Source organism: Hyla sarda, chromosome 1, assembly GCF_029499605.1.
Source record: "Hyla sarda isolate aHylSar1 chromosome 1, aHylSar1.hap1, whole genome shotgun sequence".
Lineage (NCBI taxonomy): Eukaryota > Metazoa > Chordata > Amphibia > Anura > Hylidae > Hyla > Hyla sarda.
In genome coordinates this window covers 606472111-606488044 of record NC_079189.1, presented here as the reverse complement: position 1 = coordinate 606488044, position 15934 = coordinate 606472111, and the positions used below count along the sequence as shown (strand labels likewise).

Below are 15934 nucleotides of genomic sequence, written 5' to 3'. Positions count from 1 at the left end.
ACAAGAACATGCGAGTGTAAAAAATGAAGATTTTGAATTTTCTCCTTCACTTTGCTGCTATTCCTGTGAAACACCTAAAGGGTTAACACACTTACTGAATGTCATTTTGAATACTTTGAGGGGTGCAGTTTTTATAATGGGGTCATTTGTGGGGTATTTCTAATATGAAGGACCTTCAAATCCACTTCAAAACTGAACTGGTCCCTGAAAAATTCTGATTTTGAAAATTTTGTGAAAAATTGGAAAATTGCTGCTGAACTTTGAAGCCCTCTGATGTCTTCCAAAAGTAAAAACATGTCAATTTTATGATGCAAACATAAAGTAGACATATTGTATATGTGAATCAATGTATAATTTATTTGGAATATCCATTTTCCTTACAAGCAGTGAGCTTCAAAGTAAAAAAAATGTAAAATTTTCAATTTTTTCATCAAATTTTGGAATTTTTCACCAAGAAATGATGCAAGTATCGACAAAACTTTATCACTAACATAAAGTAGAATATGTCACGAAAAAACAATCTCGGAATCAGAATGAAAGGTAAAAGCATTCCAGAGTTATTAATGCTTAAAGTGACAGTGGTCAGATGTTCAAAAAATGGCCGGGTCCTTAAGGTATATTTGGGCTGGGTCCTTAAGGGGTTAAAAAAGAAAAAAAAAAAAAAAAGAGCGTACAGGCCAGATGTTAAGGGTTAGTCTTGTGCAGTGGTAATGAACTTAGCAACTGACTTTCGCAAAAAAGTCGCAAACCCCCCCCCCCCCCCAATAAGGCGTAATTCTACACCAGCCCAGTGCTAGCCTAGCTTTTTGGTGTATGTGAAGAGTGAAAATTCAGAAAATGTGTATCCTCTACAAAATTTATCACATGCCCTGCGACCATGTAATAAATTTGGCGGAGTCATACAAAAAAACAAGAAAAAAAAAAAGAACTAAAAAATGAACTAAATCACACATCTTAGTAAATGCTCCCCATAGTCCGGGGTGCTGTGAATACTTCAGCAAGCTGCATGCTTGGTGACTACTTAAAGGGGTACTCCACTGGAAACATCTTATCCCCATCCAAAGGATAGGAGATAAGATGTCTAATCACGGGGGTCCAGCCACTGGGGGCCCCGAGATCTCAGCTGCGGCACCCCAGTCATCCGGTGCGTGGAGTGAATGCGAACTCGTGGAAAGCCGGGACTCCATACAGAAGATCGCGGGGGGCCACAGCGCTCGGACCCCCTGCAATCTAAAACTTTATTCCTATCCTGCGGATAGGGGATACGTTTTTCTGTACAGTGGAGCATGACACTTGTCCTTTTAAGCAAAGTTCACAGACACTTGTCCAGCTCACCAAAACCCCTCCAATGTGCACGGATCGGTGTCCAGCCAACACCCAATAGTGGAACAAAGAAGCAGTAGATCCAGCACTATTCTAAGCAGCTTTATTGTAACACAGCACTCGGATAAAATCATCCAATACATCAAACACGTTTCGAGTGCATGCGCTCTTTTTCGGTGATCACCGAAAAAGAGCACATGCGCTCAAAACGTGTTTGATGTATTGGCTGATTTTATCCGAGTGCTGTGTTACAATAAAGCTGCTTAGAATAGTGCTGGATCTACTGCTTCTTTGTTGTCCTTTTAAGCCTCTTGTAGCCACAGATGTGCCAGTAGGCATCAAGGCTTGGTAGGACACGTGATATTAACCTTTATTACTTGTTGCCACTTATATATTATATAGGGTAAAACTTAGTGACAGGTTCCGTTTAAGAGTATGAACTGTTTGGATTGACTGAGAGCGCTAAAGTTGTTCAATAATAAAATGAATTCTAAAAAATACAACTTGCCTAATAATTGTGCACATAGTAAATGCACAGCCACACAGTACACGGTGTGTGTGTATATGTATAGCGTGAACGTTTTATATACTTTGTGTGTATATAATGTAACCATGCATATACTTTGTGTGTGTAGATATACGTTATTGGAATATGTGCATATGCTGTGTGTGTACTTTTATACACTGAAGGAAAATAATTTGATTCTGCACATTTGCCTACTGACTAAGAAATGATCTGTCTATAATTTTAATGGTCGGTTTATTTGAACAGTGAGTGAGAGAATAACAACCAACAAATACAGAAAAACTCATTTTAAATAAGTTATGAATTGATTTGCATTTCACTCAGAGAAATAAGTTTAAGCTCCTAGGTGTCTCAGGAAATGCAGGAAACGAGCTGAGATTAGGAGCACTCTCTTAAAAGGACCAGTGTTCCTAATCTCAGTTTGTTATCTGTATAGAAGACACCTGTCCACGATATCAAAAAATCTAATACCAAACCCTTCACCATGGTCAAGACCAAAGATATGTCCAAGGATGTCAGGGACAAGATTGTAGACCTAAAAAAGGCTGGAAAAGGGCTACAAGACCATCACCAAGCCGCTTGGGGAGAAGTTTACTATAATTGGTGCGATAATTCACAAATGGAAGAAACACTATATATCAGTCAATCTCCCTCGGTTGTGGCTCCATGTAAGATCTCACCTCCTGGAGTTTTAATGATCAGAAGAACAGTGAGGAATCAGCCCAGAACTACATGTCAATGATCTCAAGGCAGCTGGGACTATATTCACCAAGAAAACAATTGGTGACATACTACACTGTGAAGGACTGAAATCCTGCAGCACCTGCAAGGTCCCCCTGCTCAAGAAAGCAACTGTACAGGCCTGTCCGAAGTTTGTAAAAGGAGGCATTCTGCCTATGACCCCAAGAAAACCATCCTTACCATCAGGGCATTGAAAATGGGTCTCGAATGGGTATTCCAGAATGACAATGGCCCAAAAGACACAGCCAAGGCAACAAAAGAGTGGCCTGAAGAAGAAACACATTAAAGGGGTACTCCAGTGGTGAAAAATTGTCCCCTAAGGATACGGGATAAGTTTCAGATCGCGTGGGGGTCCGACCGCTGGGGCCTTCCGCGATCTTTCTGTACGGGGGCCAGGCTCACTGGCCAGATAGCGGGTGTCGACCACCATATGAAGCGGCGGCCGACACGCTCCCTCAATACAACTCTATGGCAGAGCCGGAGATTGCCAAAGGCAGCGCCATAGACTTGTATTGAGGGGGCGTGTCGGCCGCGGCTTTGTGCAGGTGGTCAACACGCCCCCTTCCCGCAGGCTGTCAGGGCCCCGTACAGGAGATTGCGGGGAGGCCCCAGCGGTTGGACCCCCCGCGATTTGAAACTTATCACCTATCCTTAGGATAGGGGATAAGTTTTTCACCACTGGACTACCCCTTTAAGGTCCTGTCACCAGACCTTCATCCCATAGAAAATCTGTGGAGGGAGATAAAGGCTCACGTTGTCAATCATCAGCCACAAATACTTAAAGGGGTACTCTGCCCCTAGACATCTTATTCCCTATCCTTTGGATAGTGGATAAGTTGTCTGATCATGGGGGGGTTGCCTATGTACTAGCTGTCACACCCCCTCCCATAAATAAGAATGGAGGGGGCATGGCATGATGTAATGAACACGTAGGCTCCAAGCTCCCGTGTTCAAAATGCTGCAGCAGTGCCTGCCCGGAGACTGCGGGGGGGGTTCCAGTGGCCGGACCCCTCGGGATAAGATGTCTAGAACCAGAGAACCCCTTTAATGGACTTGGAGAGGATCTGAAAAGAGGAGTAGAACATAATCACTCCAGAGATGTGAGCAAACCTGGTGGCCAACTAAAAGAAACGTCCGACCTCTGTGATCGCTAACAAGGGTTTTGCCACCAAGTCCTAAGTCGTGTTTGACAAAGAGTAAAATCCAAATCAATTCATTACTTTTTTCGGAATTTTTTGACTTTCTGTAAAAATAAACAGACCATTAAAATTATAGACTGATCATTTCTTTGTCAGTGGGGAAACGTATAAAAACGCCCAAATCAAATAAATTTCCCTGTATCATAGCTGCTTTCTGATTAGAAGTAGCAGAGAGAGATCCCCTGAAGATATTAGTGGAGAATGAGAGACAACAGATGGACCAGTGATTTATGGGGAGACTTTCATTGTACACAACGAAATCAGATGGTTTAAAGTGATTCATTAAAGTTCATAGATCATGTGATCTGTACATGGGGGAGGGGAGAAGAGGGGCTGGTGTGGGGAGAATCTACTGTAGACAAATGGGCTTTCGGTATAAGGAGGAAAAAATGTAAATGCTGGTCGTTAAGGGGTTAAGGTAATACTCCTAAAATGAAATCGGTTTTCTTCTTGGCAGATTCTTGTACCAGGAGATCAGAGGAGAATCTTATATCTTCAGATTATAAAGCAGATGATGATATCACACAAGATACATATGAAGAACATTCCATTATCCCAGATACACCCTCAGCCCTTCACAGCCAAGATCTCTCATCTCATCCTTTAAAAACGGTCCTATCATCTGATTCATCACAGCAAAATAAGGATAAGCCATTTTCATGCTTAGAATGTGGGAAATGTTTTACTTTGAAAGCCAGTCTGGTTAAACATGTAAGAACTCACACAGGAGAGAAGTTAGTTTCATGTCCAGAATGTGGGAAATGTTTTACTCATGTTTCAGAACTTGTTATACATCAAAGAATTCACACAGGGTACAAGCCATTTTCATGTTCAGAATGTGGAAAATGTTTTTCTCAGAAATCAAGTCTTGTTCTACATCATAAAGCTCACACAGGAGAGAAGCCGTTTGCATGTTCAGAATGTGGGAGATGTTTTACCCAGAAATCACATCTTGCCAAACATCAAAGAAGTCACACAGGAGAGAAGCCATTTTCATGTTCAGAGTGTGGTAAAAAGTTTACTGACAAATCAAATGTTGCTCAACATAAAAAAATTCATACAGGAGAGAAGCCATTTTCATGTTCAGAATGTGGGAAATGTTTTACTCGGAGATTATATCTTGTTAAACATCAAAGAACTCATACAGGAGAGAAGCCATATTCATGTTCAGAATGTGGGAAATGTTATAATGATAAATCAATACTTATCAGACATTTAAAAACTCACACAGGAGAGAAGTCCTTTTCATGTTCAGACTCTGGAATGTATTTTGCTCAGAAATCAGATCTTGTTAAACATCAAATAACTCACACTGGAGAGAAGCCATTTGCATGTTCAGAATGTGGAATATGTTTTACCCAGAAACCACATCTTATCAAGCATCTAAGAATTCACACAGGAGAAAAAGACAATTCAGAGCAATAAATGATGCAGATAACACATCTATTAACCATGTACATAGGATATCTGACATTTGTCCATACAGTCATGGCAGTAAATGTTGGCACCCCTAAAATTTTCAAGAAAATGAAGTATTTCTCACAGAAAAGGATTGCAGTAACACATGTTTCGCTATACACATGTTTATTCCCTTTGTGTGTATTGGAACTAAACCAAAAAAGGAAGAAAAAAAGCAAATTGGACATAATGTCACCAAACTCCAAAAACAGGCTGGGGGAAGGTTAATTTGATACCCAGGTATGTTATGGAACCATTTGCCCAGGGGAATGGGAAGCGAGATTTGAGGGTACGGACTAAACTATTAGGTAACCCCAAGTTTAAAATGTGGGATTTATTACAATTTATTTTGTAATATGATACTCTGCCGAACAAATCGAGGTCTTTTTGTACATGGAGAAGGGATTTTGTAGGGTCCCTGACGATTATAACCACGTCATCGGCAAATAAGCCAATTCGATGATCCACTCCCCCCCGCAGTAACTCCTAATATACATGGGTTCGATCTAATTTTTTCGGCTAGGGGTTCCATTATTAAGGCAAAAATTAAAGGGGACAAAGTGCATCCCTGGCGTTTTCCATTCGTAATCTGAAACTCATTGGACTGGAACCCTGAGGTGAAGACTGAGGCTGAGGGGCTTGAATATAACGCCAATATGGCTTTTTTGATACTATGCGTAAAGCCAAACCTGTCAAGAACAGCATCTAGGTACCCCCAATGCACTCTGTCGAATGCCTTCTCCGCATCCAAGGTCAGGAGCAGAGAAGGCATCCGACATCTCTCCACCCAATTTATCAAGTTAATAAATCTCCTAGTGCCGTCCACTGTCTGCCGTTGTTTTATAAAGCCAACCTGATCATTTTTTATCAAGGAAGGCAGGATGTAGTTAATACGGTTTGCTAAAATTTTTGCGTAGAGTTTCAGATCCACGTTTAGTAGCGAGATCGGCCTAAAGTTTTCTGGTCTGTCCGGGTTTTTGCCTGGCTTGGGTAGCGTTACAATAATAGCTTTGAGCATTTCAGGGGGGGATACAACCTGTATGAAATATTTCATTAAAGGTGGCCAAGAGGTGAGGAAGAAGAATATTCTGGAATTTTTTATAATATTCCCCTGTGAATCCATCAGGGCCAGGGGATTTGTTAGGTTTTAGAGAGGAGATTACATCTGAGATTTCCAGGTCAGTGATAGGATCATTCAGTGTGAGTAGTGTATCCATATCCATTTTAGGGAAGTTAAGATCAGCTAGGAAGGTCTGAATAAAGGGCTTTTGGGGTTGATGAGTTAAGGGGTCAGACTTTAGATTATATAAATTATTATAATAGTCAGCTAGGACATTGGCTATTGATTGAGGGTTTATTACTTTTTCTCCCTGTTTATTAAAAATGTAGGGGATTTTAGTTTTGGTGATTTTGGATTTATAACGATTAGCAAGGAGTTTGCCCGCTTTGTTACCTTGCCAATAAAATCTAGTATTTGTTTGCTTAAGGTAGAAATCGAATTTGTAATGGAGTAATTGATACAGTTGGAATCGGTAGGCAGACAGTTCTTTCAATATTTTGGGGTCTCTAGATATTTTATGCGAGTCTTCAAGGGATTTAATTTTATTGAGGCGGTCAGTAGATTTGGAAATTCTCGCTTTCTTTTGGATCGAGGCTAATTTGATACAGGTACCCCTCAATACAGCCTTATGGGCGCACCAATTGGTGAAGGTACTAGTTTCGCCAGGGGTATTTATTTTAAAGTATTCTTCTAGCTCTTTTTCTATGGCACTACAAGTGGCTAGGTCAGAGAGAAGGGAGCTATTAAGCCTCCAGAGAGAGGTCGAGTTGTGTTAAAGTCTTCCATTAACGTGGTTGTCACCGGTGCGTGGTCGGACCAGCTTATGACCCCAATGGAAGAGGATACAACCCTCGGCAGCAGCCACCTATCCACCATAATAATGTCTATAGGAGAGTACATATTATGGGAGTGAGAGAAAAAGGTATAATCTTTATCGTTCGCGTTTAGGGCTCTCCATGTGTCGTATATATCTTCTTTGAATAGTAAATTGTATACATCCGTATTTTTATCTGACGGTTTGTGGGGGATTTTATCCATTTGTGGGGATAATACCTTGTTAAAGTCTCCGACTAGAATCAGGGCCCCAATTCGGTTTTTGGAGACAATGTTTAAGACATGTGAGAGGAATTTGCATTGTTTCTTATTAGGGGCGTATAGTGACACTATAATGTATTTTACGGAATTAATTTCACAATTTAACAATATATATCTGCAGTATCTATCATGGATAACCTTGATAAAGTTGTATGCAACAGTATCCTTTATAGCTATAAGGGCTCCACTTTTGTTATGTTTGTTAGGAGTAAAATAAACATGAGGGAACTTTTTGTTTTTAACTCTGTGAGTGTCCGTTTCCAGCAAATGGGTCTCCTGTGCACATATAATATCACAGTTTAATTTGCGAGTTTCTTTCCAGAACAGGCTACGTTTAAAGGGGCTATTTAAGCCCCTAACATTTAAAGTAGATAGTTTAAAGACCATGGTATAGGAATATTAAATTGTTCCTTAAGGAGACCCAGTTCATGAACTCGACTCCCACAACATTGTGCCCATAGCACGCCCTTTATATCCCGGTGAATCCTGCTTAGCCAAAGGTCATAGATCACAAGTGCGAAACTAAACAACATTAGGTAACAAGTATTAAAAGTTTGTGTTCTTATAGAACAGGCCCAAACCAAGGGTTTACAACGGCCATCGGGGGGGTGTACATAAAAGTATGTTCAGGAGTATAGAGGGGTGAAGAGAACTAGTGTCAGGCATTCAGCTCACCCTGACAAAAACATTAACCCAACAGTGGCTAAGTTGTGTTATGAACTCCAACAAGAAAAAATATAAAGGCAAAATGTTACACATTGCAATACATTACATTACTTTTCTTATCATGTAGCGCAAGAGGAACAATAGGGTTGTCCGCAACATCAGGAAGTCCATCAATCATAAAATTAAGTAACCAGGATCAGTGGACCTGTCAAGAAAAAATGGGTAAACGGGGGACAAAGATGCATGTAGACATCGTTAACCATCTTGCCAGTGCAGTGACCAAAAGGAGAAATCGCCAGAGAGGAAGCAAGAAGGCGGAGAGGAGGGAGAAGAAAGAGGCAATCAGGGCAGAAAGAAATAAGGTGATTAGAAGAGAAAGGAGTAAAAATAAAGCAAGTATAAGATCGTTAAGAGGCTATAGGTTAGAGTAATCTCCAAAGGAGATTGAGTTCCTATACAGTCAGAGTATGGCATAGCAGTCAATCAGAGGCAGAAAATAGCTATCAAGGTGGAGATCTTGACCGATGATGAGAGTTGCTTGGTTGCCGAGTCGAGGATCTCGGTGATTTAGTTTCCACAGTGGTCCATTCTTGATGGAGAGCAGTAGGTCTTCTACTTTTAGCAGATTCCATCATGGAGGGTTTGACTAAGTCGGGTAACCACTTATTAACTGTTTGAAGAGCCTCCTTAGGAGTGAGGAAGACATGAGTGGTTCCATTTTTGGTTACTATCAGTTTGACTGGGAAGCGCCATTTGTAAGGTATGCCTTCCTCTCGCAAGATTCCAGTAGATGTGGAGAGAATGCCTTTCGCCTCCGTAATGTGGAAGCTGATAGGTCCGCGTATAGGTTTATGTTGGAAAAGCGATCTGGAAGTCTCTGAGGTTTTTTCGCGGCTCTAAGAACCTCCTCTTTAAAGTGATAGAAATGAAGCCTGGCGAGAACGTCCCTTGGAACTTCTCTGGGCAGTTGAGATGGTTTGGGGAGTCTGTGGACTCTGTCTATCAGTAAGTCTCTTTGGTCAGCTTCAGGTAACAGTAGAGTAAAGTAATCCGTGAGGAATTCTCTGAGATCTAAGGAAGCGACCGATTCTGGTATACCTCTAAAGCGAATATTGTTCCTTCTCGAACGGTCCTCTAAATCCACCAGTTTTAGTTGAATGGCACACAGATCGTCTGTGGTTTTATTTTGGCTATCCACCAGGGCGTTGTGGGCCACTGTGAATTTCTCCATCTTATCCTCCAGGTGGGCAGTTCTCTCACCAATTTGAGACACTTCTTTTGATAAGACGCTGAAGGAGGACATGAAATCATTCTGTAGGGATTCCCTAAATTCTTGGAAAAGTGATCTGAGCGTCGTTTCCATACTGGATGAGGCCTCTGCCTTATCAGCAGGGCTGGTTTTATCTGCATTTTGCGTTGACATTACGGTAGATGAGAGTGGGAGTTTAAAGTCAGGAGGGGATTTCAGGCACTCCGAGTAAGGGTGGGAATCCTTGAATGAGGAATTGGCGGATGATTTGTCGCTCAGCTTAGGCAAAGTAATGGGAGTAGCAATATTCTCAACAGAAGGTGAGTCAACAGAGGAGGATTTGTTTCTGAGCGAATAAAACTCTGTTAGTTTGAGAGGCTGATGTCGTTTAGAGCATCTACTTGGCATAATTTAGTGCTCCAAGTAATGAGAATTTAATCTGGCAATTCTTCTTGAACATGAAGAAAGTAAATTGCAGTAATAATTTGATCCAGTTGTATGTTTGAAGCAGATATAATAAGGAGAGAGATTTCAATGGAACTTTGCTGCCCTCCTGTGGCTGAATTGGAAAATAGCAGCTTACACTTGTGCATGAAAGTTCAAGCAAAGGCATAACGATCTGTACAGTTCATAGTATAGTAGAAATGTGCCCTTGCTGAATTGTTCTTATCACAGAGTTGGAAAGGCACTGGGTTCAATAAGGCTTAGATCAGTGACACAGTCCAGCTATGCAGAGGCTGAGAGGCAGGCAAGCCAGGCAATGCTCCTCAGCAGCAGAGATACCCTATTTGGGTCTTTACACACTTGCAGTAAGTACTACTTATAATTTCTTAGTCTTTGATACATATGGCCAAGTCAGCAGGTAAATCAGCTGCTTATTTAGGTTAGTCAGAGATCGCAATAGTCTCTGCTGGTGAGACTTGGTGCTGGGAGTCGGGGTGTACTTATGTGAGGGCACGTGTGGGGCCGGCAGACATGTTATGACTCAGTCCCTGAGGGTTCAGCTAGGAGCGCTCTTATTACTATGGCGCCGCAGGAGAGGGTGAGACTCCACAGAGTCCTACCTTGGGTAGATTCTCCTCAGCTGGGAGCGGTCCGGAGACCCGTTCAGTGCGGGCTTTGCTGTGCTGGAGCTCCGTGCGGTGGGTGACTCAGCTGGAGGTGCGCTTTCGGCAAGATGGCGCCGGCCCCTCCACGCAGCCCCAGACCTCCAGCGCTCGTTAGATGCTGCACAGTCCACGGATCCGGTCGGCTGAGGTACCAAACTGTTCCTCACTATCCGGGGAGTTCAGCGGTAGCGGGTTGGATTGCCGTTATGTGGGTGTTCAGCCGGTATGAGCCGCAGTACGCAGGGTGCAGGAGAGAGAACCCTAGCCCTGCATCTGCTCTCTTCAGCGTCTAGCCACGCCCCCCCCCCCCCCGTGTTTTTTCCCCGTAACTTTGGTGCAACACTTTAGCGCTGTGTCTTTTTGTGCCAAAGTTTGGCTCATCTTCTCCACTGTCATATTTACCTCTTTCTCAAAATCACACGGTCCTGTGTGTGATTTTAACTTAAGACAGTAATTCATAATTTCATAATTCATAATCGATTGGCGCAATTATGCGCCTTTAGTTTTTTTTTTTGTGCAATTCACCGCCAACAAATTTTGTACATGGAAAACACATAGCAATGTCAGAAAATGTAAAGGCGCAATACTATCCTGCGACATAGTTGTCTATGAGGAACCTTCACCCTCCGTTAAGCCAGCATTGGACATGGCCACACAGGTTCAGGAAAGTTAAAGCACTAAAGTAACCAAAAAAAAAAAATACTCAAGTTAAAAATAAAATCCATTTCACATGGTGACTATAAACCCCACAAAAGAAAATAACTCATGTCTCTTGCTGATATACTGCAGGAGGGACTCTGAAATGGCTGCTCTACAGGGTAAAATACGTGTCCTCTGGGGTGGTAAGTTCTGTGTAAAAGGTGCTGTGAACAGCTGATTTCAACATTTGAGCCAAAATTACTAACAATTTGCACCAATAATAAATTTGGTGCATGTCCACGAAAACCAAAGTGGAAAAAAAATGGTAAAAAGAAACTTTCAACAGGCAAAATTGGAGATTTTCCTATCCTTGGGGAGGGAAAATATGGATTTTATTAAAGACAAAACGTGAGTATTATGCTTAACTTCTCTTAAATCTCAGCAGCAAAAGAAAAAATATACATATGTATGAGAAAACTTTAAAAACAGAAGGAATAATGTAGCCGAACATGCTACCTTTCGCATTAACCAATAGGAATGTAGGACACATAATAAGAGTGACAGTTAGTATCTCATCTTCCTCTTCTTTTCTGGGAAGGCAGTAGAATTATAACAGAGAAAAAATAAGTCCAATAAAATAGCAGAAAAAATTGTGGAAAGAACTTTCTTGACTATGGCGAACTGGTCAGATTCTATAGTAAACCGTGAAGTATGACTTCTTGAAGGAGGATCTTGAAGAAGAAATTCTTTAACAGTGAAGAAACTTCAACAGATGGGCATAGTCGGTATCTGGAGAATGGCAACTTAAACAGCTGTGAAATAAAGTAGAAACGTTATAGGGATGGGAAATAGGGAGGGATAATACTCACGTTTTGTCTTTAATAAAATCCATATTTTCCTTCACCAAGGATAGGAAAATCTCCAATTTTATAACAAGACAAAACGCTCCTATTATGCTAGTTTAAAGCTAAAAGAATAAATATATATACATGTAAGGAAAATAATTATAAACTATAATAAAACCACAGAAACCTGAGAATCAGGTCTAAAATAGAATGTTTTGAATGTAGAATCTGAAGACCAATTAGCAGCTTTGATTATATCTGAAAGAGAAGCACCAGATTGAAACATTTTTGTGGACGATGCACCTCTAGTGGAATGGGCAGTGAATGTGGAAGTATCTATTCCAGCCATGGTCATGGTTAACTTAACCCAACGAGCCAAGGTAGTGGAAGAAACAGCTTTGTGAGGTTTACAATAGGAAATCAATAACTGAGAGGAAGAAAGAGAACGTAAAGATTCTGTCTTAGATTCGTAGGAACGCAAACAACGAACTACACATAGTTTAGGATGATGAGGGAAAGATGGATAAAATACAGAATGTAAATTGGTTTTGGTACGACGGTAGACTGTAAATAGAACACCATCTGGAGAATATTGTCTTCTGGAGACATCCAGGGCTCTAACAACAGAAATGCGTTTAATAGAAATAAGACATAGAAGAACTGTAAGTTTAAAGGAGAGAAATTTAAGAGATAGGAGATCATTGTCGTCCCAGGAAGTAAAAAGATTTACTAAAATATTAACGTCCCAAGTAGAATTATATCTAGGTAAGGGTGGGCGACGGAAACGGATACCTTTTAATAGTTTGCAAACAAGAGGATGTTTACCAACTGGAATAGAGTCAATGAGAGAATGTCTAGCAGAAATGGCCGATCTATAAACATTTATGGTCCTGTAAGCTTTTCCAGAATCAAATGAAGCAGAAAGGAAGTTTAAGAAATTTTGGAGATAGATGATTGTTAGGGATCCAAGTCCCATTGAGAGCACCAATGAATCCATATTTTCCAGGCTGATCTGTAAGCAGACCTGGTGCCTGGAGCCCAGGCGTCCGATAAGAGCTCTCTAGTTGTGAGAGAAAAAGGAGAGATCAGTCCGGAATGCCTGAGATTAGACAGGCAATTAGAACTAGCTGTTCCGAGAGGAGAATTAGAGGGTGAGGGTTGCCAAGAGGATCCAATAGTAGATCCGAAAAGAATGGAAGAATTCGAGGATAATCTATTAGCAATGGAAGAAGTTGAGGGAACCATGATTGAGTTGGCCACTAAGGAAGGATTGTGACCATAGTAGATTTCCGAATCGAGACTTGTAGTAGAAGTCTTGGTATTATGTTGAAAGGAGGAAATGCATAGAGAACTTCTGGAGGCCAAAATTGAAGGAATGAGTCTGATCCTAGAGCATCCGGGTCTGGTCTCCAACTTAAAAATTGATGAACTTGACGGTTCAGTCGAGAAGCGAACATGTCTAATTGTAGAGGGCCCCATAGTTGGTTGATCTTTTGGAATATGGAAAGATGAAGTTTCCAGTCGCTGAAATCCGTGAGAAAGCGAGAGTTCCAATCCGCTATGGAGTTGGAAATTCCCGGAAGGTACTCCGCTTTCAAGATAATATGTCTGTCTAGACAAAAATGCCAAAAATCTTTGGCAATATCTGCAAGGTACTTGGAATTCATCCCGCCCAAATGGTTGAAATATTGTCCATGCGAAGTAAGACACAGCAATGAGAGGAATTCTTGACAAAACTCTTTAGAGCGAAGGACCCAGCTAAAAGTTCTAAGCAGTTGATATGTAACTGAGATTCGGAAAAGGACCATTTCCCTCCAGTAGAGAGGGAACCGCAACGAGCTCCCCAACCAGAAAGACTTGGATATGGATATGGGAGAGCCACCAAAGAAGTTCTTCTTTGGCGTCTGGAGATAGACGGATCTCGTCCGAATATCCCAGACCCTCCCTCAGATGTTGGATCTTCAAACGTTGAAGAGCTCGATAGTGAAGAGGGGCTGGAAAGATAGCTTAAATCGAAGCTGATAGAAGACCCACTATCCGAGCAATTGATCTCAGAGAAATAAGATCCTTTTGAAGAATTTGGCAAATTTCTTTTCGAATCATTTTTAATTTCTTGGGTGGTAAACTCAGAGTAGTCGACTGAGTATTTATCAGGAAACCCAGAAACTCTAGTTCTTGAGACGGGGTTAAGATGGATTTCTTGAAATTTACCAGAAAACCCAAATTTGATAGGAGAGATAAGGTCCAATCCCTGTGTGCGAGAAGTAGAGACGGGGATTGTGCCATAATAAGGATGTCGTTGAGGTAAATGATAAGGGGTACCCCTCGACTTCTTAATAGGGCTACCACTGGTTTCAAAAGTTTTGTGAAACACCAGGGGGCCGAAGATAGGCCGAATGGAAGGCAAGTGAATTGCCAAATCTGATTGTTCCAAGGGAATTGAAGAAAGTGTTTGGGATGAAGGATGAATCGGAACAGTAAGATAAGCATCCTTCAGATCGATTTTTAGTAACCAATCGTCTTTTAGTAATAGATCTCTTAAGAGGTGTATACTCTCCGTTTTAAAATGCCTGTACACAACGAAGTTGTTGGGTAGTCGTAAATTGATTACAGGTCTGTGACCTCCATCCTTTTTGTTCACCAGAAAAAGGTTGCTGAGAAAACCTGTTTGAGATTGTTGGGTATGATAGCTGCCTTTGCAATAAGGTCTTTCACTTCTGTATCTATAAGAATTTGGTCTGATTTTGAAAACAGGATTGGATGTGGAAGACTGTATTGGATGGGGGGGGGGGGATACAAAATCTATTTGGAAACCTGAAACGGTATTCAGTATCCAGGAGTCTGATGTAATCATACTCCAGTTGTTCAAAAAATGCATGAACCTTCCTCCCAATGGAATATTGTGTAAAGGAAATGGGAGACTTACCTGTAGAAGGTTGTGCTCTAGGGATCCCACGTTAATAATAAATTAACATATAATGGACACTCATCTATACTCTCTGCTGAGCAGCAAAAGAAGAGGAAGATGAGATACTGTCACCTTTATTATGTGTCCTACATTCCTATTGGTTAATGTGAAAGGTAGCATGTTTGGCTACATTATTCCTTATGTTTTTAAAGTTTTCTCATACATATGTATATTTTTTCTTTTGCTGCTGAGATTTAAGTAAAAGAAGTTAAGCATAATAGGAGCGTTTTGTCTTATAAAATTTTGTTTTGTTATAAAATTGCTAAATACCCCCCATAGTCCTGCTGGAAGACCCAAGATCTCGGACGCAAACCCAGCTTTCTGACACTGGGCTGTACAGTGCGACCCAAAATCCGTTGGTAATCCTCAGATTTCATGATGTCTTGTACACATTCAAGGCACCCAGTGCCAGAGGCAGCAAAACAACCCCAAAACATCATTGAACCTCCACCATATTTCACTGTAGGTACTGTGTTCTTTTCTTTGTAAGGCCTCATTCCGTGTTCGGTAAACAGTAGAATGAGGTGCTTTACCAAAACGTTCTATCTTGGTCTCATCTGTCCAATAGATGTTTTCACAGAAGGATTTTGGCTTACTCAAGTTCATTTTGGCAAAATGTAGTCTTTCTTTTTTATCTCTCTGTGTCAGCAGTGGGGTCCTCCTGGGTCTCCTGCCATAGCGTTTCATTTCATTTAAATGTCGATTGATAGTTGGCGCTGACACTGATGCTCCCTGAGCCTGCAAGACAGCTTGAATATCTTTTGGAACTTGTTTGGGGCTGCTTATCCACCATCCGGACTATCCTGCATTGACACCTTTTATCAATTTTTCTATTCAGTCCACACCCAAGGAGATTAGCTACAGTGCCATGGATTGAAAACTTCTTGATAATGTTGCACACTGTGGACAAAGGCAAATCTAGATCTCTGGAGATGGACTTGTAAGCTTGAGATTGTTGATATTTTTCCACATTTTGGTTCTCAAGTCCTCAGACAGTTCTCTCCTCCTCTTTCTTCTGACCATGCTTAGTGTGGCACACACAGACACACAATGCAA

At 41.3% G+C, this 15934-nt stretch overlaps 2 protein-coding genes across 3 annotated transcripts in view; one reads left to right on the top strand and one right to left on the bottom strand.

The window, feature by feature from the left end:
* Positions 1–5214, top strand: part of LOC130296802 (zinc finger protein 436-like) — a 34120-nt gene extending 28906 nt beyond the window's left edge. For both annotated transcript variants that reach the window (XM_056548772.1, XM_056548778.1), the window contains one exon: positions 4247–5214. In XM_056548772.1, the coding sequence (XP_056404747.1) occupies positions 4247–5214 (968 nt within the window). The remainder of the gene's footprint in view (positions 1–4246) is intronic.
* The window catches only part of LOC130296610 (zinc finger protein 345-like), a 632251-nt gene that overhangs the window by 500376 nt on the left and 115941 nt on the right, over positions 1–15934 (bottom strand). The gene's annotated exons all lie outside the window — the stretch shown is intronic.